This window comes from Carassius gibelio, chromosome B3 (genome assembly GCF_023724105.1).
Source record: "Carassius gibelio isolate Cgi1373 ecotype wild population from Czech Republic chromosome B3, carGib1.2-hapl.c, whole genome shotgun sequence".
In the NCBI taxonomy this organism is placed as follows: Eukaryota; Metazoa; Chordata; class Actinopteri; order Cypriniformes; family Cyprinidae; genus Carassius; species Carassius gibelio.
Window position 1 is genome coordinate 32,200,775 of NC_068398.1, and position 23,485 is coordinate 32,224,259.

A 23,485-nucleotide genomic window follows, 5' to 3' on the forward strand; every position below is an offset into this window, starting at 1 on the left:
GGCTGAGGGAACGAGCTGAGGGTGTGACACATGTATATCCCACATTTCTGCCACAGTGGTGCAGTTAGCTTTACTACAGTAAATCCATGGAAAAGCCTTCTTACGAGATTGTTCATGGTACAGTGTTTCTCAGTAACAGCAACAGCAGGATGTTTTCTGTTATATTAAACACAAACAAAGAAAAATAAAACAAACCTTTAATGTTTTAAAAATTTATTAAAATCACTGCTTTTGTCCTCAGTGTTGTCTTTGGTGGGATGGGAGCGCTGGTGGACAATATAATCAAATACTGCATTAATTGTTTGTTTGGCATAATTTGTCTAGTCATGACTTGCCAGTGGTTAAGTGTTTCATGTAGTGGACTGGCTCAGTCATTAGGTTTGTTACTCCTTACTTCATTACTTATCGGTGAGTAAACATATATGTTCGTGGTGCACTGCCACTAAATAAAGAAATCATTTAGCATTATTGGCCACTTTGGTTACTTTTTTTACTACAAGTCAGTTGTGTTCACATACAGTGTATTTTCTCTGTTTTTACATTCAGGCCTGAAATCCAGTCTCTCATCGAGGAGGAAGAGAAACAGAAAAACAGCCTGTGAAATGAGTGTGTATGCTGAGAGAGAGCAGGAGGCTCCTGTTGACGCTCAGAGAGCATCATCTTCAGGATTAAGCTGTGTGTCTATGAAGAGTAACAACTCCATGAATCGGCCTCCTGATCTCAGTGAAGTTGACGCTCAGAGAGCATCATCTTCAGGATTCAGCTGTGTGTCTATGAAGAGCAACAACTCCATGAATCGGCCTCCTGATCTCAGTGATGTTCACACTCAGAGAGCATCATCTTCAGGATTCAGCTGTGTGTCTATGAAGAGCAACAACTCCATGAATCGGCCTCCTGATCTCAGTGAAGTTGACGCTCAGAGAGCATCATCTTCAGGATTAAGCTGTGTGTCTATGAAGAGCAACAACTCCATGAATCGGCCTCCTGATCTCAGTGAAGTTGACGCTCAGAGAGCATCATCTTCAGGATTAAGCTGTGTGTCTATGAAGAGTAACAACTCCATGAATCGGCCTCCTGATCTCAGTGATGTTCACACTCAGAGAGCATCATCTTCAGGATTCAGCTGTGTGTCTATGAAGAGTAACAACTCCATGAATCGGCCTCCTGATCTCAGTGAAGTTGACGCTCAGAGAGCATCATCTTCAGGAATAAGCTGTGTGTCTATGAAGAGTAACAACTCCATGAATCGGCCTCCTGATCTCAGTGATGGATCTTCTGTGACCTCTGACTCTGTGTGAGTATCATGACATTAGATGAATATGAATTTAACATGATGATTCACTTACTGTGGTTATTTTCAATGAATATTAAATTGAGAATTCAATAATAATAATAATAATGTTAATAATATGTATTTATTTGTTTATGTATTTTTTTATTTTTTGTGGCTGATATGATGGAAGCAAGACTTTTATGACAGTGCTGAGAAGGCAGGCATCTTCATTAGTTTACTGTTTAACATTTCAACTTTTCAAAGTAAAGGCTATATGAAAAACTATTATAGTGCTTGCAAAAATACTTCGTCATTTCTTATCAGCATTCAGCAAATACAAATTTCATTTAAAAAGTCTTTGAATATTTAATAAATGTTTAATTTCACTAACTTGGTCAACTTTGTTGAATTGAGCTGTGAAGTCATCTAAGGTGTGCATTTATAGACTGCAAAATAATGAGTGTAATGGTCGTCCCATGCAAACTTACATGACACACTGTGGTCAAACCTGGCCATTCTAGCCCCCAAGGTGTTTTGTGGTAAACGAATAAATTAGCCATTATGGTAATAACTAGTGTAAAAACTAATTTAAAAGTATAAGTGATTTTCAAATGAACTGGATTTCTCATTCATTTTTTTCAGTAAATCGGTCAATAATTAATGAATAATATTAATAAATAACGACATAAAGTATTTAAATATAAAATAGTAAAAAATACAAAAAAGTATGCCTAATAATGTGATTGTCCAAAATAACTCTCTGATGATTTATAAAAATAAAAAAAATCATTAATTTTTTTTATCTAGAAACTCACACCTGGTATAAAAAGAAATATCAATTTGAACAAACCATTAATAGTACTGTAATCCTCTTCATAGTGTCACTCACACAATTTCAGGATTGTCTGATGTTGAAATACATAAGAATTTCTGAGTTTTTGGAGGGGTTACAAATGTTTTGAATTATACATCAGACAGTCCTATTGTCATGGACTACGCTCCATTCAGCTTAAACACTCCCAAGAAAACTCCAGGACACAGATGATTAATCTCCATAAAATTTACTGGGAATATTGTGAAATTGTAATACAAAGCAAATGAGATGTATATTAATATTAGATCCAAATATAGAGAAACAGAATGGATTATCTACACAGCGGTGATCTATATGATAAATGCAAACAAGCTTGTAAACAATCAGCAGTAATAACATAAAGCAAACTTAGCCTTCTCAATAGTCTCACAAAGATAAAAATAGACATTATCCTAATATCGCATGATAAGAAATATTCACAGACGTTGCTTTAGCAAAGGGAAAGGAAAAATGCGATCGCTGGAAAAACAGGTGATTGCAGGCTGTTGCGATTGACTATCGCATAGCGATAAACTTCCTGATTCGTGACATGCGCAGTAGCGCGCCACTACAGTTACAAAGATAAACATATTACAATATATTGTTAAAACCCAAAACAAAAGCCTTTTATTATTATTTTCCTTTAAGTGGCATTACACCTATCATTGTGTGAGTGACACTGAAATGATGTACTACCAGTTTGAAGTGAAGGTGGCTGCAGTCTAGAAATGCTGAAGTTGTTTAAAAGGGTTTAAAAACATCTAAAAACGTTTAGAATCATTAATCCTTGATTTAAAACTATGCTGTGCTATATCCACTTTGCTGCTATGACGTATTCATTTCATATTCAAAGTGCTGTATGTGATTTGAATGCTACCCAGTGTGTACAAATTTACCAGATTACTGAGATTACTGATTACTGTTTGTAGTTTACTTCCATTTTGTCACATTTTAACAAATTTCTTTTTGTAATAATGCTATAATAAAAATCAAAAATTAAAAAAAGTAGTTGCCATCTAAATAAATTCTAAATAAAAATGTATGTTTAAGTTAAAAGTATGTATTCACTTTCAAATTATGGTGATACCTGATGTAGTGCACTAGATGGTGTGCGATTTCAGACCCAGCTGAAGTTCATGTGGAGATACTTAGAGATTCTGAAAACACTGGATCTTATTATCCTCGTATAAGATTATAGTGCCATGTTTCACACTGAAACAAACAGAGTGTCAGACTATATATGATGTAACTAAATTGCAGCTTCTCACACAAACTGGTGAATAACACCATTTCTTTTACTTGCCAAAGCGGTTTCCCTTTCGATACTTCACTCATACTGTGTCACAACGACGCTATGGGGGAAATCTCCTTTTTCTCCAATTTTGAAGCCTTTTCAATAACATAGTGTAACTGCATGGCCATTGGTTTGTACAGTTGTAATAAAACAAACCAATGGTGAGTCAGCGGAGCTGCACGAGCCTATGGCCATGAAACCCGCCAAAGGCTGGCTATATAAATGGCATTCTGGCATAGGATCCTCAGATTTCTTCTCCGGCAAGCCTAAAATAACTTATTCTAAGAGGTAATTTAGAAAATAGCTATTTTCCTAGCGACATTGTTGCAAATGTCAACCCTGCACAATGCAGAAGTGAGTGCATCGCCTATCTGGGCAGCCCTCACACAGAGACTGCACACTTACTGAGAAGAGTCTCGCTCTTCTCTGCTCGCAGCCCGCCTTCTTCAATGAAGGCAGCCCCATTCTCCCATGTCTCGTCTCTCAGCAAAAGTTCCTGCAGAGCTACAGAGCTGACTAACCGAGTGTAAGAGATCTCATGGCCGATCTGATTAGGTTATTTTGATTACCCCATTAGAGTCACTTTACAGTCAGTGCTATCATAACATAGACTTACTTGTATGTTTAAAATTTAATTGAGTATTGCAGTATTTAATTGAGATCTGTCTGTTTGGCATGCATGCAATGCAGCAGTGCTCGTTCAAAGTTTAGCAAAGTCTGTGAAAGTCGATGAAGTTTAGCGAAGAATCGCAAAGCAGAAGGCTCATGCATTCCTGACAGCAAAATGGAAATATTTCCATGACTTTCTAACATCTGCAGACAGAGAATATACCAGTGAAATGCAAGTTATGTTTTAAGGAAGACAGCACACTCAAACACACTAAACAGCGTGAGTAGCTTAGAGTCTCTGTCAGTGGCACACACAGCCTTTCTGTCAGAGCATATGACATGCTAAAAACTTTGAACTATAATATGTCTTATCAGTTTTTAAAGGCATTATTATGAAGCTTATCACATGTTTAGAACAAATTGGATTATGCCCTTTTGTTTTTTTACAGCAGCTCAGTTTGTGTCCTCCGCTATGTTTTAATATGCACTTGTATCACTGTATATCAATATAAACAGCACTGCCTCATATTGAATCACTTATAAAGAAAATATTGATATATCATACAAACTCTATATACCGCCCATCCTTACTGTCACCTCTCTATTTCTGACAATACTTCACATTTGAGTGCGTGTCGCTGAGGCTGCTTTCACCTGAAAGCCTGAATTTGTCCCTGCTTCGCTCACAGATTCCTTTCTTAATGAAGGTGGTCCTGCCTCTTCCAATATCATGTTTTTCCCCCTCCTAGTTACCTTGGAGGAAGAAACAGTAATCTTGTGGGATGAGCAATGAGGCGTGAGTGATTTTATGAGCTTTATGAGAATCGGAGCTACGCATTTGTGTGTGCGTCGCTGAGACACTGGGTCCGGCTGCTTTCATTATGACATTGCAAGTCCCTACCTCCCCTGCTCTTGCATTTCTTCCCTCCCAGTTTCCTCGGAGAAACAAAACCGCAAACTCATTGGTTTAGATGATCAGGCTTGAATGATTTCACACCAACAGAGCTTCTTTGTGCTTTACTCTCCACACAGCTATTTGATCTGCCAGTGTGTTTTACACATGGATCAGCGTCTCTCATTTTGTAGAATGCTGTCACCAATGATTTCATATTTCTGACAGCTAACAGCTTCAAATTTGAGTGCACCGATTGCTTGGGCCACGCCCATGCTCAGGCTGTGCTCACTGAGACAAACTGCTCACTTGCTTTGCTTCACTCACAAATCCAACATCTTGCAACATGGGCCAAGGCCTGGTAGGCCATCCCTGGAGTACCCCCAGTAGAGCAAGACGTACACATCTGCTGTGTTTTTCAACGAAAACCCGGAACATTTGTACCAGGAACTTTCTTCCCCTCAGACCAGTTGCTTTCTGCGTTTCCACCGCAGTGTAAAGTACCGGGAAGATTAGGCAAATAGACTGGTGAAGTAGCTCTGCGCGCATTTCTCAATACAAAGTACGCTGATTTTGGACGTGCATCCTCCTCGGTTGTTCAGACTTTGTGCATTCGTCTCGGGAGTGTGATGTCCGCGACGAGCAAGTCCGGTAAATCTGTAAACAGCATTGTACTTGATAACTTCAGTCAGCTGACCATTAAGCTGTTAACTTTTTTAATGTGGCAGTCACTCCGTCTGAGTTAAAATAAACCAATATCCCGGAGTAATTAATTTACTCAAAAAGTACACTGACTGAACTGCTGTGAAGAGAGAAATGAAGACGAACACTGAGCGCCGATACAGGATGGCTGCCTCCGTGACGAGCTTTGCATATGTTTTTGTTAGTTTGTCCTGTCTTTAGTTATATTCCTGCCATCAGTTTCACCAGGGATGAACTGCTGAACATTCGGCAGAATGCACCACAAGATGTTTTTCCGGATTTCAATTATTCAGACGTTTTAGTGAACATTGTTATCGGAGGAGCGGCGGCGCTGATCAGTCGCTTCAGGATGCGCAGACGGGGGAAGCGAGCGGGAGCGCTCGTCAGACTCAGGAAGCGCGGATTTCGAACGCCGTTGCTAGCATCCATCTGGCAAATCTCCACTCTCTACCCAACAAAACGAACGAACTCCTTCTGCTTTCTCGGACAAATAAGGATTTTGCACACTCTGCTGCTCTGTGTTTCATGGAAACCTGGCTGAATGACGCCATACCGGACAGCGCGCTCCATCTGCTGGACTTTCAGCTGTTTAGAGCGGATCGAGACGCAGAATCAACGGGGAAATCGCGCGGCGGCGGGACATGCTTTTACATCAATGAACGGTGGTGTACAGATGTAACTGTGTTAAAGAAGACGTGCTGTTCAAATCTCGAAACACTCTTCATTAACTGCAAGCCGTTCTATTCGCCGCGGGAGTTTCACTCGTTCATTCTGGTCAGTGTTTACATCCCTCCGCAAGCGCATGTGAGCTCAGCTTTACAGAAACTCGCTGATCAGATTACAGAGACAGAACAACAACACCCGGACTCTGTTTTAATCATTCTCGGGGACTATAATAAAGCCAATCTGTCCCATGACAGATTGTCCCTGCCAAAATACAGACAGCATGTTACTTGTCCCACAAGAGACAGTAATATATTGGATCACTGTTACACCACAATAAAGGATGCATTTTACTCTGTTCCACGAGCAGCTTTGGGACGTTCTGATCACCTTCTGGTTCATCTTATACCGTCCTACAGGCAGAAACTAAAATCAGCTAAACCTGTATCAAGGACTGTAAAAAGATGGACTAATGAAGCAGAGCATGATTTACAATCTTTTTTTGACCTCACTGATTGGAGTGTTTTTGAAGCTGCTACCACCGATCTGGTCGAACTCACAGAGACCGTAACCTCATATATCAGTTTCTGTGAGGATATGTGTATTCCTACAAAGACTCAACTAATTTACAATAATGACAAACCATGGTTCACTGCAAAACTAAGACAGCTCCGTCAGGCCAAAGAAGATGCTTACGTGAAGGGGGACAATGTCTTGTATAAACAAGCTTAATACACATTGGAAAAGGAGATCAAAGTGGCAAAGAGGAATTATTCTGAAAAAATAAGGACTCAGTTCACTTCCAACGACTCCACATTAGTGTGGAAAAGTCTAAAGAAGATCACCAATTACAAGACACCACCCCCTAGCACTGTAGAGAATCAACGACTGGCAGACGATCTGAACGAGTTTTACTGCAGGTTTGAAAGAACACCCATCACCTGCCCTGAACGCCTCCCCACACAACCATTCACACCCTTCACAACTCCTGCAACCAGCCCCAAATGCCTCTCCAAACAACCATTCACACCATTAACAGCTCCTGCAACCCATCCTGAACACCTCTCCAATCAAGCACTCTCACCATTCACACCTCCTGCATCCCCCCTCTCAGGTGGGGCACCTGCAATTCAGATCAGCGAGGATGCGGTGCGCCAGGTCTTCCGGAAGCAGAAAAGGAAAAAAGCACCAGGCCCAGATTGTGTTACACCAGCCTGTCTGAAATCCTGTGCTGACCAGCTGGCCCCCATCTTCACACAGATCTTCAACAGATCGCTGGAGCTGTGCGAAGTCCCTTCATGCTTCAAACGTTCCACCATCATCCCCATCCCTAAGAAACCCAAAATTACAGGACTAAATGACTACAGGCCTGTGGCTCTAACGTCTGTAGTCATGAAGTAATTTGAAAAACTGGTGCTGGCCCACCTGAAGGACACCACTTGCTGGATCATCTTCAGTTTGCCTACAGAGCAAACAGGTCTGTGGACGATGCAGTAAACATTGGACTGCATTATGTTCTGCAACACCTAGACAGACCGGGGACTTATGTGAGGATCCTGTTTGTGGACTTCAGCTCGGCCTTCAACACGATCATCCCAAACCTCCTCCTGCCCAAACTAAATCAGCTCTCCGTGCCCACCTCTGTCTGTCAGTGGATCAACAGCTTCCTGTTGATCCACTGACCGAGGCCAGAATAGCGCAGGGTTTCCACAGTGGAGCTTGAAGCACCGCTGCACGTCACTAAAACACGCACTTACACGCCTCTCAGAACAACGTCATGCAACCTCATTATTTCACCAACAAAGAGAAGTTATCAGACAACTAAGAAATAAGTCACTGGAACATGCGCGATCACAAAACGAAGATGATAAAAGCGGCAGTTTGTTTGCATGCTTTGTTATATATTCAAATTCAAAAGCATCGATGTTTTAACTATAGAATAAGTGATACATTGATCATATTGTTTTAATTTATCAGGACTCAAAATAATTCACACATAAATACACTTATTTCTATTTTATTTATTTATTTTTAACGCTCATGAAAATAGCCTGCTTATTCAGTCGAGTCTGTTTCTGCTTATTAGCCACAGCCGTCACATTTAGAATGAAGCTCCCGAACAAAAAACATTGTTTGGCTATATTCTTTTATGATAGGCAACGTGAGAGAAACTCTCGAGACGAGGCTTGTGACAGATAATATAAGTTACTTAATAAATAGGCCTACACGATTGTGATAGAGAATAAGAAGCTGACGTCTAATTTCTTCAAGCGGTCATATTTTAAAATGTTTACTATGGTAACGTTTATGTTTATCGTGCATATCTTTTTCATCACTTATAAATATTTCTGCCTTGTTTAGTGATTATAATCCACATTGGATCAAGTTATTTCAAACACTCACTGCTGACTGAAAGAGAGTTTTGAGCTCGACTTATTTAAAAAAAGTGTTAAATGCTGATGTTAAAGCGGTTATCTTTTTGAAATGATCCTCAGCGCAGACTCTCTATTTTTATAAAAGCTCCCAAAAAATTATTATATTTTGATGATATGCAACGTGGAGCTAAACTCACGAAACGACAGATACAATGTTACTTAATAAATGTGATAGAGAATAAGAAGCTGACGTCTGATTTATCCAAGCGGTCATTTTTAACATGTTTACTATATAACGTTAATGTTTGGCGTGCATAATCTTTTACATCGCTTATAAATATTTCTGCCTTGTTTAATGATTATAATCCACATCGGATCAAGTTATTTCAAACACTTGCTGCTGCTTGAGTGAGTTTTAAGCTCAACTTATTTTAAAACGTCTTTAATGCTGGTGTTAAAGCTGTTATCTTTCTGAAATGATCCGCGCTGACGCTCTCCAGACGCTGAGAAACCCCGCCTTTGTTCATAACCCCTCCTCTAGCCCCAGCTGGCCCGCTTTGGCCCAAGGTTTTCGTCGGGCCGAAAAAACCTGGCCGTTGGCCCCGAGGAAGCCCCGGCGAGGCACGATCAAGCCCCGGAAGTGACTGTGGAAACGCGACTGGCCCTGGCACGCACTAGCACGCCCGGTCCTAGCTCGATAGTGGAAACACGGCTATTGACTCCATTGTGAAAAAGGCCCAGCAAAGGTTGTACTTCCTTCGCCAGCTGAGGAAGTTTAACCTGCCACAGGAGCTGCTGAAACAGTTCTACTCCACCATCATTGAATCCATCCTCTGCACTTCAGTAACTGTCTGGTTCAGCTCAGCTTCTAAATCTAACATCAGAATACTACAGAGGGTAGTCCGGACTGCTGAGCGAATCATCATCGGTTCAACTCTCCCATCTATTCAAGAACTGTACTTATCAAGAGAAAAATGGCTGTCAAAATCACTTTGGACCCCTCACATCCAGCACACTCCCTCTTTGAACTGTTGCCATCTGGTCGACGCTACAGAGCACTGAGCACTAGAACGACCAGACACAGGACCAGTTTCTTCCCTCAGGCAATCCATCTTATGAACAGCTGATAATAACGGCGAACACACTACACTTTATATTTATATACACATACACTTTATTTATCTAACACACATACTTAGTATACACTTAAATTTTGCACATAATACATACATAACTGCATTTTGTAATATACCTGCCTACAATTGTAATTGTGTTTTATGTTCTGTCGCTGTCATTCTGTTGTACTGCAGAGCTTCTGTCACGAAAACAAATTCCTCGTATGTGTAAACATACCTGGCAATAAAGCTCATTCTGATTCTGATTCTGATTCTGATAATGAATGTAGATTTGTGCAGCTTGTCAGGCTGAAACCGCCTCACCCACTCACTGAGGGCCCTCCACTACAGTAAATCAGCCTTTGGCCCTTGTCACTGAAAACTGCTCTGCTACTGGTTTAAGCATAGGTCAAGCAAATAGGAGACTTGCAGGGGCTCTCTGTAAGCCCTACCTGCCTTGATTTTGGAACCAGTGTTTCTAAAGTTGTCATCAAGCCAATGCATGGTTATGTACCTAAGGTACTCTCCACTCCGTTCAGAGCACAGGTCATTACGCTATCTGTGCTTCCTCTCTCAGAGTTGAATTTACTCTCCCCTGTCAAGGCGCTGAGATTTTACCCTAAACATCCGACCCCTTTTAGGCAGTCGGAACAACTCTTTGTTTGCTTCGGTGACCGCACTAAATGGCATCTGGTCACAAATCAGAGACTTTCTAGGTGGATAGTTGATGCTGCTACATTAGAATACCCTTCCTTGGGCCTGCAATGACCCATTGGATACTAGCACACTCCACCAGAGGTGTCGCCTCATCTTGGGTGTGTGCTAGCCGTGTGTCCATTGTAGAAATTTGTGCAGAGGCCATCTGGGCCTCACCGTCCATTCGCTAGGGTGTAAAGCCTGGACTTCCCAGTCTTGCAGGCTAAGGTCCTTTCTGCGTAGGTGGCATGCACTCGCAATAAGCCAGAACTAGCCCTGATCAGGGTTTTTGCCAGGATTGCTTGAAGTTCTTGTGCACTTTTGGCCCTTCCTAAGTGCCGAAACTGTACGAGTTTTCTTGGTATGATCAGTGTTGCGGGTAACGAGTTACAAAGTAACATATTACAGTAACTATATTACTTTTTTGGGTAATGAAGTAAAGTTTCACATTACACTAATAATATTTGTAACTACACTACTTTACTAGGCTATAGAAACTCGTCAGAAGAAACCAATGCTTTCGTTCCTCTGAGCCAAACGGAAATGATTGTTGACGCTTAGTCCCACCGTGTGCCCAGATTGGTTCAAAAAGTCCCATATTAAACCAAGAAGTAGTCTTTTGAACTACTACTTAACATTGCTTTGGAAAATGAACGAAAACAAAGTGAAAGTAAAGTCTTTCGTGAGTGCATGAATACAAACACACAATAACACATTTGCATGAGGAAACTCTCCAAAAAAGCACAAAAAACACTTGACAGAGTACTTTGACATAAAAAATCAAAAACAAGGATGAAACAGTGGTACATATCTGAAAAAGCACTGGAATTTATGTCTTGGGTCGCTAGGCGATGTCCCGGTAAAATAGACTCTGACAAAGATTACAACAGCCAACGGATCGATCATTTATATTATGTATACTAAGTAAATCATTAATTTAATTTAAATGTAATTTAATTTAACTTAATTTAAAATGTAATTTAATTTATTTAATTTAATATAATTATACAGTTCTTAAAGATAGTTGCACAATTTTTTTTCTGTTGCACTCTGAATACTTCTCACTCATTTTGTGTGTAGTTTGTGAATCATTTACACTGTTTTTGCACTGTATTGTTGAAGACAATTTGTGCAATTGTTTTTACTATATGCTTCATAGTTTGTGTTTATTGTTCATACTCAGATTTAAAATATATTTCTCAGAAGAATAAAAAAGAAATGCAATTTATCTTTAAAAGAAAATCTAAATTAATGTTTTATGCCTTCATTTGTCAGAATTCCTGAGGGGAAAAAAACATTTCATAAGGCTATTTTAAGAAAAAAAATATGAAATTAAGTTGTTTGTATGCATTTAAATAATTACACATGCTAAAAAAAATAAAACATGGTGAAGAAAAAATAAAACATTTCATAGGGCCCTAAAAATGTAATTTTTGGCATTTTTTTTTTGCAGTAGTTTTTTTTTGGGGGGGGGGGGGGGGAGATTTTTCCTTTTAATAAATTGCTGTGAAAATGTATAAACATTATGATTTAATTTAATTAGACATGCTTTTTGATGAATACAATTTAATTTAACCATTAAAAATGAGTAGTGAAAAAAAAATATAAAACAGATTTTATAGGGCCCTAAAAAAAAAGGAAAGCAATAAGTAGTGAAGTTACTTTTCAAATGCAGTAACTAGTAAAGTAATCCCATTACAATTTACAGAAATAGCCAATTTGCAAATGCCAGAATGCTGCTTATATAGCCAGATTGCTCCCCCCCCACCCCCCCACCCCATGTGGAGGGCTTCATGGACATAGGCTTGTGTAAATCTGCTGACTTACCAATGTTACATTTTATTACAACTGCACAAACAACTGCATTATTGTAAAAGCTAATGATGCTTTAGAGAAACGCAACCCTGAGCAGCACCTAAAAACACATACAGCACAATAGAGACTTTAGAAGTTTTGCAATCGTAATTTGTCTGAATTATCTCTGTAATTTGAATCAGTTCAGTATTCAAGACACTGGTCAGGGAATCTGCCATTTTAAGAGCTGTCACTAATAGAAAATCGATCCAGTTCACTGAAAAATTTACTCCCTAAATATCCCACAGTGCACTTCAAAAAGTAGGGAGCATCAATGCTCACTGTGCTCCCTTACCATAGTTACAAGGCATACATTTTAGCAGACAAGACAATCTGCGAAACACAGTCTGAAAACATATCTCTATTTCTCAGCATCATCAACAGGAAGAGAAAGAGAGCAGCTTCTCCACTGCAGCCCCCTGATCTCAGTGATGGATCGATGCCCTTTGATCCTGTGTGAGTATATTTGTGTAGGGAGAGACATTCAACACAAGAACACATATTGTGGACAGAAATAACAATAAAAAATGGTTATATTTATTTTATTTGTACAGTGGCGTTCTTTAGAGAGAAAAAAAAATCAATCCTTATCTAAATCAAATTATGACTTAAAGAAAACTCTAAAGAAAGAATCAGTAGCCCCTCAGCTAAATAACACTGTCTAATCACACAGAAATTAAGTGACATACTGTATTTTTGTCACATGTGTTAACACATCAGTATTGATAATAATCAGGAATTCATTTGGCCACAATAGATTCATTATATATTACATAAACACTTCCTCTGTTTCTTTAAAGGTCTTTTCTGTTTGTTTTTGTCGGTTCTTTTTAATATAGTGGTAGGAAAGCTGACCAGATCAGATATGTGTCCTGTCCGTCCAGCATATCCTCCTACAGTCAGAACCACATCAGTCATTATGAAACAGAAGCAGCTCTGCAGCTCGATTCTCATCAGCATGATGATCTGCAGAGAGTCAAAGACCAGCACAAAACCAGCATGAAGAACAAGTATGAGAGCTTATTTGAGGGAGTCAAACTACAAGAGAATCAGACCCTCCTGAACAGGATTTACACACAGCTGTACATCATAGAGGGAGAGAGTGAAGGAGTGAATGAAGAACATGAAGTGCTTCAGATGGAGAAAAGTTACAGGACACTCCAAGACACTCCAATCAACTGCAATGACATCTTTAATCCTTTACCTGAACCAGGAGATGAGGAGAAGAGAAGAGAGAAGAAAGACACAATAAAGACTGTTCTTACTAAAGGCATCGCTGGAATTGGAAAAACCATCTCTGTGCAGAAGTTCATTCTGGACTGGGCCGAGGGAAAAGCCAATCAGGATGTAGATTTCATGTTTGTGCTTCCATTTAGAGAACTGAACTTGATTAAAGATCATCAGTACAGTCTTCACAGACTTCTGCTTGACTTTCATCCTGAACTTCAAGATCTGGACTCAAAGATTTATGATGAATGTAAAGTTGTGTTCATCTTTGATGGTCTGGATGAAAGCAGAATTACACTGATGTTTTCAGACAGTCAGAAAATTTCTGATGTGACTGAGATTTCATCAGTGGGTCTGTTGATGTCAAACCTCCTGAGAGGAGATCTGCTTCCCTCTGCTCTCATCTGGATCACCACCAGACCAGCAGCAGCCAATCAGATCCCCTCCAACTACATCAACCGTGTGACTGAGATTCAGGGATTCAATGACCCTCAGAAGGAGGAATATTTCAGGAAGAGAATCAGTGACGAGCATCAAGCCAACAGAATCATCTCACACATCAGAAGAGCAAGAAGCCTCCACATCATGTGTCACATACCCGTCTTCTGCTGGATCTCATCCACTGTGCTTCAAAACATCCTGAAACAAGATCTCAGTGCAGAAATCCCTCAAACTCTGACTGAAATGTACATCTACTTCCTGCTCATTCAAACAAAGATGAGGAACCAGAAGTATGAAGAGAGACATCCAGAGAAACTCCTGCAGTCCAACAGAGAAGTGATTGTGAAACTTGCTGAACTGGCTTTCAATCAGCTGATGAAGGGCAATGTGATGTTTTATGAGGAGGACCTGAGAGAGAGCGGTATAGACGTCACTGACGCCTCAGTGTATTCTGGGATCTGCACTGAGATCTTTAGAGAGGAATCTGTGATTTATCAGAGGAAGGTTTACAGCTTTGTACATCTGAGCTTTCAGGAGTTTTTTGCAGCAATGTATTTGTTTTTCTGCTATTTACACAAGAACAGTGAGGTTCTGAAGATGTTCCTGACAGGAAAGAACAGAACTCAGTGTGATAATATTCCTCTGGATGTGTTTCTGAAGGAAGCAGTGAATAAAGCCTTGAAGAGTAAAACTGGACACCTGGATCTCTTCCTTCGGTTTCTTCATGGCGTCTCACTGGAGTCCAATCAGAGACTGTTACAGGATGTGCTGATACTCACAGAAAACAACCCAGAGATCTTCAAGAAAATAATCCAAAACCTCAAACGAGGTCAAAAAAACAATATCAGTCCTGAAAGATGGATGAATCTGTCACACTGCTTGATTGAGATGAAGGATAATTCTGTAGTTGAAGAAGTGCAGGTGCTTTTAAAATCTGAAACAAGAAGCAAAAGTCTTTCTCTTGCACAATGCTCAACTTTGGCAAACATGATCCTGATGTCAGAGGAGGTGCTGGATGAGTTTAATCTTAATAGGTACAACATCAAATCAAAAGAGGGCAGAATAAGACTGGTACCTGCTGTGAGGAACTGCAGAAAAGCTGTGTAAGTATGAAAATATGAAATTTATATTTAACAAACATGGATGTTTGATGAGCTTTATTAGGCTTAGTGTTCATAAACTGCTTAATGTTGTTTTGATTCTCACAATCAATTCTGTCAGTTTTTAGTAAAACATTTTTACAACTCCAGCCCTGAAAGGTTGGTATCCTGTAGGGTTTTGCTCTAACCTTAAAACAAGCTAATCCCAGTTTTGTACTTGCAAACATGTTTAATTAGTGTTGGAACTAGGGGTGTGTGATGTATATCGTCTGCGCTAATATCGTAAGTGTTGTTTTAACCATGTACGATTTGACATTATTGTATTATAGTATTTTGAAAAAAAAAACACTCAAAATACACCTAGAGTGCACACATACATTACGTGAAGTCAAGACTAATGTCCATATGCATTTAGAGGGTGTTCTTACACTGCATGATTCAGTCTATTAAAATACATTTACGATTTATCACAAATTCAAGATGTCAACAGAAAATGTTTTTAGTTATACCATTTCATATGGCTTGGGTAATCAGTTTGATACAAAGAGTGATGCTTTTCTAAAAAATGACCATGATTTTAAATGTGATTTTTTTTTGCAACAATTCAATAAACAAGAAGTTGAATGAGATTACATTTTACATTTTAGACACCATATTTCCTGGTTTTGCTCAATTTTGACAATAAAAATTATTTTGAGTTTCTGAGCAAAATGATGGTGTTTAATTCCTCAAAAAATTGTTTTCTGAAATTCACAGTTTGAATGATTCTGTTCAATCGCAATGACTCGCTTATTAACAGCGACTTGCTGCCAATTACTGGCAGTTTTAATTTCACATTCAAAGTGTCTTTTATTATTTAAATAATTTCAAATATCAGTTTTCAGTGTTTTGTTTAACATATAAAAACATTATTTGTAATTGCAGGTTAAATACATTCATGTCTTTCATTAAACAATGTGTAATCATTGAAATGCTTCTTCAGATGCAGCTTCTGGGTTTACTCTGCATTGCAAAGATGAATTTTGTTGATACTGATTTAATTTGCTTGGTAACATCCCAAATGTCTTATTATTATAATTCACTTAATGAATGTAAGTATCTGACTCAGGAGATAATTAACCTTTTTAAAAAATGGTATTATAAAGATGCCCATGAATTGTAAAAAAAATGTTTAAAATTATTGGAAGATTTTATTTAAGATTTATTTATATCAGTGTGACCACCACACAGAATATGAAGAATATCAAAAACTTAAGGAGTCAGCTCAACTAATTATCGTTATAGATAAAATACCAGAAATTGATTTTGTCAATATTGCACAACCCTACTTGGAACTCAGGTCTACAAGACACCTCCCTGATGTAAAGTTCTTTTAATGAGGTTAAATTTTTTATTTAAATATTTTGACCCACATGCTAAACAACCAGAAAGTAAACATGATCTGTAAGTCCAGTGTTCAACTAACAAGATGCCTTATATTGAAGTTGTTTAACTAAGGAAATCTTTCAATCTGGTTGGGCACAAACGTGCATTTTAACGAGCTCCATGTATTTTTCAGATTGACATCCTGTAATTTCACTGATCAGCACTGTGAAATGTTGGCCTCAGCACTACAATCATCAAACTCCACCCTGAGAGAACTAGACCTAAGTAACAATGACCTACAGGACTCTGGAGTAAAACTGCTCTGTGCTGGATTTAAGAGTCCAAATTGTCAACTCAACATACTGAGGTTAGAGTTATATATTGATTCAGAATTTAATAATAATATGTGATATTTTCTAGTTTAATAATACATTATAAATGCATAATCCCATAATTAACTAAACAGAACCAATACCAAAATAAAGTACAAGATAACTACACAACCTTTTACTGTTGGATCCAGGAATGCCTTTTGTCTGCTTGTTGCTATTGCCCCATTTGCACATGCAATGCATGTAAATACCACTCTACCCCAGTAGGGGCCACCCTCCGCAGTCATGAACGACACGCATCAGGACTTCTTGGCAGAGGACCTCCTAGCCTGAAGTACGGCCCTCTGATTCGGCTTAGGCTGGGAAGTCCCTAGCCCAGAGTGTTTCTTTAGCCTCCGGTCCAGACACTATGTTTCTGCACCTCCCTGTACGAGAAGCCAGTATGCGGAGGGGGCTGCTCCCACCCAGTAGCCCCTCCAGTATATCTAACTTCGTAAAGTGAGATAAATGTCATTATATTAAATGCATCTAAAAAACCAGACGAGTATACACGGCTGGCATGGTAAGATTCATATCAAATATCAAAACTGAAATATTTAACTTCTCATAGTTAGATAAATGGCTCATTTAATTCCTCATTTTTATATGGAGCCAAACAACCAAACGAGTTAACAAGGTCTGGTATGGTAAGATTCACATCAAAAACTAAAAATTATGTATTACTTAGCAGCTTATTCACACAAACAATATAAATCTCCTCGGAGATAAATAGCTGCAACAGCGAGTTCACATTCAGATCGGGAAGAAATAATATAATATTAAGTGGGCTTCCAAGCCTCGAGAATGAGCTCTAGATCTAGGGAACAGGGGTGGAGATAGGAAGAACCATCTCCAATCTGTCCACCAGATGATGCACAATCCCCATGAACTAAGTTGCCGCTGTGCCTCAGCTACATCAGGTCCGGAATCGCAAAATTACAAGCACGGACACACTCTTCGGAGAATGCCCGGCTAGAGCGAAGAAGTCCAATAAGCCCCCTTATTTTTTCTGAGAGCCAACTGGGCGAGCTAGGGTCCTCAATGATGTTGCTCGTTATAATACTAAGTATTATATGCTTGTGTAACTGATGCTTGTGCAACTGATGACTGTGCAACTGATGCTTGTGCAACTGATGTTTGTGCAACTGCAAGCTCATCGATGCCCTCCATGTCAATCTCCTCGGAGAAAAACAGGCGTAGTGTCCCACCCTCTACTTGGGGGGGAAGGACTGCAGCACGGTGGGGAGGTAGGGGATATCGATGCGTCTGTCTCCATTCCCTCCAGCAGATCTATCTACCAACCCAATGAATTCAGCCGCCGCTCCACCTCGGTGGACGTGGAACCAGCACTGCGAGGAATGCTGGTGAAGGCTCTCGTAGAAAGCCCTCCAGGATAGAAGCATCTGAAGCATCCCAGGCAGACCATGCACAGGCTGTGTGTATCCCTGCTCATAATTTAGTGTTGGCAGGGACGAACACACAATCGGAAGCACGATCTGGAATCGCCCTTCAAATGCCTTATCTTTGTCTTGCTCTTAGACATATTAAGGAGCTTACTGTATAGTGACAGACAACACTAAATGAGACTCAAAGACTGATAACATGCACACACATAGCACTTGCTGAAAGATGCAAAGCTGATGCCATTTTCGCTGCACATGCTTTTATAACTTCCTGGTCATTTACTTCACCCCGCCTATGACATCACCCTTCCATTGGACAGATTGCACACAATATTCAGAGTCGCTCACGCAAAAGGCATTCCCCATAGCATTTTGACGCAGCTCGAGTTCCTGAGAAGGAACTTTTGGTTGACCAAGCCTTTTCTCATTGACTAACATTTAGTCGAGTATTGGGGGGTAGCCCTAGAAATTTGTATTCTTCATTCAGCTAGTTTGAATGATATATCAGGTATATTCTGGCAACATACTGTATGATAGGCCACATTGCAGTGGGAAGGAGATGCTGGATCCATTTCATGGCATAGAACAAAAAGTACTTGTGAATGCTGAACTCCTAAGGAGATATGAGAAGGTTTTTGTTTAGCAACACGCAGATGAAGGGGGTACTAATTTTGAACTTAATTAGAGCAACTTAGCCATGCAGAGAGAACTTGTAATGTTTCTTTGTCTCCAAGAGAAAAGTTTAATCTTTCTTGAAAAGGAGGGATTTGCAAATTGGTGCCTTTAATATCCAGCATTGAGACTGGATGATGCTGGTTTTTTTAATCAAATATCACTGGGTAATGCTAAGCTTTTATTCATGAATTCATTTATGGTGTGTGTGTGTGTGTGTGTGTTTGTGCATCTTTTGTACATATTTCTGGATGTACATTGGATCAGTATCAGGCTTGTATTGCCACTTATGATACTGTTTTCACTTCATGGGTCATGACATGAGAAATCAAATTTGCCTTGATGTTTTGACATATAAGAGGTTTGAAGAAATATGAAGAAATCATTTATTTAATCAAGCTACAAAGACAGCTTTATATATATAATATATATATATAATATATATATATATATTATATATATATATTATATATATATGTGGCGATCTTCAGGGGCAACTATATTTGGATATGACTGCCTTCAGAGCTCGACATCAACAAATAGTTATTCATCATCTCACCATACACCCCACCTATTGGTGTTTATTTGCTGAATGGGTGACAATTTTGTCTGACACTTGTAGCTTGTCATATGTGAGCATTGTGGCAAAAGCAAATAGAGCCAATTACCATCACTGATGCTCTGCACTGATGCATTATACAGGTGCACATTCAATTTCTGATGTACTCCAGGCACTTGAGTCTGTTGGCAAACAGGACTTTGTTTAAACTGCCCTTTGTATTCCTTTACAGCCTTCAGATGGATCCCAGCATCAGTTTTGTCACAAATGTAAAATGTAAAAGCCCTTTCACACCAAAAAGTGTAATGAATAAACTAAGGGTGCTCCGATCATGATCGGCCGATCGTTATGCGCATCTCGTCAGTAAAGCCGGTTCTCTAATCAGCGGTTAATTCCATCAGGTGCGTGATTTCACATAGAGCAGCTGTTACTACACAGAGCCGTTGTTAATAGAGAAGATGCGCAAATCCACTTCATTCAAATCTTCTCAGTTTACAACGGCTCTGTGTAGTAACAGCTGCTCTATGTGAAATCACGCACCTGATGGAAGTAACCGCTGATTAGAGAACCGGCTTTACTGAGGAGATTCGCATTAACAATTGGCCGATCGGAGCACCCTTAGAATAAACCTCAGGCTGAAGTAAATTCACGTCTGTAGAGTAGAACGCAAGGCAGGAATGTTTAAAACTTATCAGCAATGAAAAAAACAATGAAGCACAATTTTTAGTTAATCTAAAGTCATCTTGCTTATTAGTATGGTTGAACTGGTTCATCAAAGATCAGCAACAAAGACACTGGTTAATAAAATGGGATTATATGCATTTGTGTTATTTAACACATTTAATTATTGCATGTTTGCTTCATATTCAGTGTTTGCATTTCACAGTTTTAATTAATTTTTATGAATTTTTTTTTTTTTTTTTTTTTTTTTTTTTGCGAGTGGGGTGAATTAATCTACATTCACATTTAGTCTAGAACTACAGTAACATCATGTTCAAACAGCTCATACAACCCCTCTGTACTTTCCGATTTCTCCCAATATGGGGACAGGAGACTTGTCAGTCAATAAATGGGATAATAAAAGGGTATTTCTTTTTTGAAAAAGTAACTCTAGTTACTTAAAAAAAGTAATTACTAGTTACTTAAAAAAAAGTAATTACTAGTTACTTGAAAAAAAAATCTGATTACGTAATTTACGTTACTTGTAATGCGTTATCCCCAATTCTGATCCCAAATGAGAAATAGCAAGCCTCACCAACCAGATGTTGCATGCTTCTATAGCTCAAAGTTAGCAGCCACAAACATGCCACCAAAAGTGTAGTACTGAGAAAGACCACACATATTCTTTTTCTCCTTTGTTTTACTTCCTCTCACTCATTAACTCTGACCAGGTCTATTATCCTCCATTTATTTCTCTTCAGAAGTCATGTTTGAGTTTTGTGAGTCTCTCTGAGATCTCGTCTCACTGTGAAAATGATACTACAATCAGCTGGTGTGTGTGGTCCCACGGTCTGACCGAATCGTGTAGTGTGTGCATGTGGAAGATTATAACTGGCCTCACCAGTTGTGTGATCTGGAAGAAACCGACAGAAAAGAATGTCCTCCTCAATATTACCATTTTTTACATGTCTGACATAGGTAAGCAACTGTGCTAGCCCTGCAACATCAGTTGTCTCTTCAAGCTGGAGGGCATATTACTGGCTCATTACAATTGCTCTTTAATGTCGCTTGCCATGTCAGATGCCATGGCTAACAGTGTCGTTAGAAAGGGGATGACACTAATCTGCGGAGCGAAATTATCTCCAAACATGACAAATAGCACCTTGGCGATTGTGTTAGATTTTCTTACTTTAGCAACTCATTTGGAGTCGAAGTAGGATGCCTCTAGACACCTTTTGGACACTGATGTGCAGTGTTTGAAATAACAGCATTTAAAAGAACGGCGTTAGGTAACGACGTTATTTTTTCAGTAGCGGGGTAATCTAACTAATTACCTTTCCCGTCGTTACAACGCTGTTAACATTACTGGACGTTAAATGCGGTCCGTTACTATGCATTGATTTAATAATATGCAATCCGAACGCACCCCTGGCTCACACAGCGAGTGAGCAGGTGGGTTAATGACAAGATAAGCAGTTGTGATTGGCTAAGGCAGAGTCATGTGTTCCATGGTAGCCAATCAGAGCCAGTGTTTTTACACACATGCCGGCACACGCGGCTGCACCAGCAGCTCCAAACACACACACAAACGCACACACACACACACGCAACAGCTACACAGAGATTCGCAGCAGCAGCAGAGATGGCGAGTCAGGAGCAATCCGATTAAAAGTTGGCATTTTCTAGGTGAAGATATAAGCACTACTTCAAATTCATTGTGGTCAAAGGCAAGAACGTGCATGTAATGTGTACATGTAATTTGTGACACACGCATCTACAAAGCTAGTGGCCAAAAACACTTTTCTTACAAAGATAATACCTGAAGTGCATGATAAAACTCTTGCTGTCTGTTGACGTGCAATAAATATTGAAAGTTATGTAACTGTCTGTTCTACTCATTGCAACTGACTTGTAAAAACTGCAAAAAAAAGTACAAATTCTCTGACATGTAGCAACTTTTTTTTTTTTTTTTACAGTAACGCAAATAGTTACTTTCCCTGGTAACGAGTTACTTTTATTATAGCGTATTTCAGTTACTAACTTTTTGGAACAAGAAGTGAGTAACTATAACTAATTACTATATAGAATTACTAATATACTATATAGAACTATATTTATACTGTATGTTTTGTTGTTGTTGTTTTTTTTATAAGCACACTAACATTAACACTTACTGTTGTAGATTATCTGGCTGTATGGTGACAGAAGAAGGTTGTGCTGCTCTGGCATCAGCTCTGAGTTCAAACCCCTCACACCTGAGAGAGCTGGATCTGAGCTACAATCACCCAGGAGATTCAGGAGTGAAGCTGCTCTCTGATACACTCAAACATCTGGACAAACTCAAGTAAGTTGTTGAGTAGGCCAGTTTTTGTTGGGGGGGGGGGGGTGCAAGTAACAATTAAATTTCAATAAGAAACACACAGAAAGGAAAAGAGTTTTGGTAGCAGTGAAGATTATGTGAAATATCATGAATAATATTTAAAGTAATATTTACAATCTACATTTGCAGTCTCAATTAAAAAAAATGCATTAAAACAAGATCAAGGTTTTTGTTTCGTATTCTTATTAACTTTTTATTCATTGAATCCTTAAAAATTGCATTATCGTATCCAAAATAATTAAATAAATAAATAATAGAATAAAACCTTAGACTGGAGTTATGGCTAATGCAAATTCAGCTTTGCATCACATAAATACATTATATTTTAAAGTATATTAAAATAGAAACATTATTTCATATTTTAATAACATTTTGCAAGATATTTTTTTTTTCTGTATTTTTTGGTAAAATAAATGCAGCCTTGATGAGGATAAGAAACTCCTTGAATCATTCTGATCCCAATCATTTGTGCATTAGTGTATGTGTGCGTGTATATATGTATTTGGATACACCAATTACAGAATTTCAGAAAATGTATCCAAATGTTCGCCTATCATTTATCAATCTCAAATATGGTTTATCATTTGAAATTGAAAAATGTAAGTAGTAGCAACTGTACATGGCCCCTCACTATCAGGCACATATCCAAGTGTTTGTGTGCATTACATGGAGGTGCTGGTGAAATCACTTAATATTTTTCCTGATTTCCTTGTAATATGGCATAATTTTTGATTGTACAGATAAGAGCAATACATAATTCAAAAGGGAAACATTTTATTTATACTTAACAGTTAGGGCTGGGACAATGTGGGACAAAAAATACCTTGACACAAAATATGCGCATCGATTAGTCGACCTGTTTTTATTTCTCTAAAAATCTTTGCAAAACTTTTACCTTATGTGCGCTGAATATATGCGATGGCCGATTCAACATTCTGTCCAACGTTATATAACTGAAAAAAGTCTTATTTGATCGGTGAG

The 23,485-nt window shown here is 38.9% G+C and overlaps 1 protein-coding gene across 3 annotated transcripts in view; it reads left to right on the forward strand.

The window, feature by feature from the left end:
* The window catches only part of LOC127953121 (NACHT, LRR and PYD domains-containing protein 3), a 53,050-nt gene that overhangs the window by 8,489 nt on the left and 21,076 nt on the right, over window positions 1-23,485 (forward strand). For 2 of the 3 annotated variants that reach the window (XM_052552060.1, XM_052552059.1), the window contains 5 exons: window positions 547-1,294; window positions 12,699-12,782; window positions 13,166-15,097; window positions 16,653-16,826; window positions 22,307-22,468. In XM_052552060.1, the coding sequence (XP_052408020.1) occupies window positions 603-1,294; window positions 12,699-12,782; window positions 13,166-15,097; window positions 16,653-16,826; window positions 22,307-22,468 (3,044 nt within the window). In that variant the 5' untranslated portion in view covers window positions 547-602. The remainder of the gene's footprint in view (window positions 1-546; window positions 1,295-12,698; window positions 12,783-13,165; window positions 15,098-16,652; window positions 16,827-22,306; window positions 22,469-23,485) is intronic. The other variant, XM_052552061.1, reaches the window with a different exon arrangement.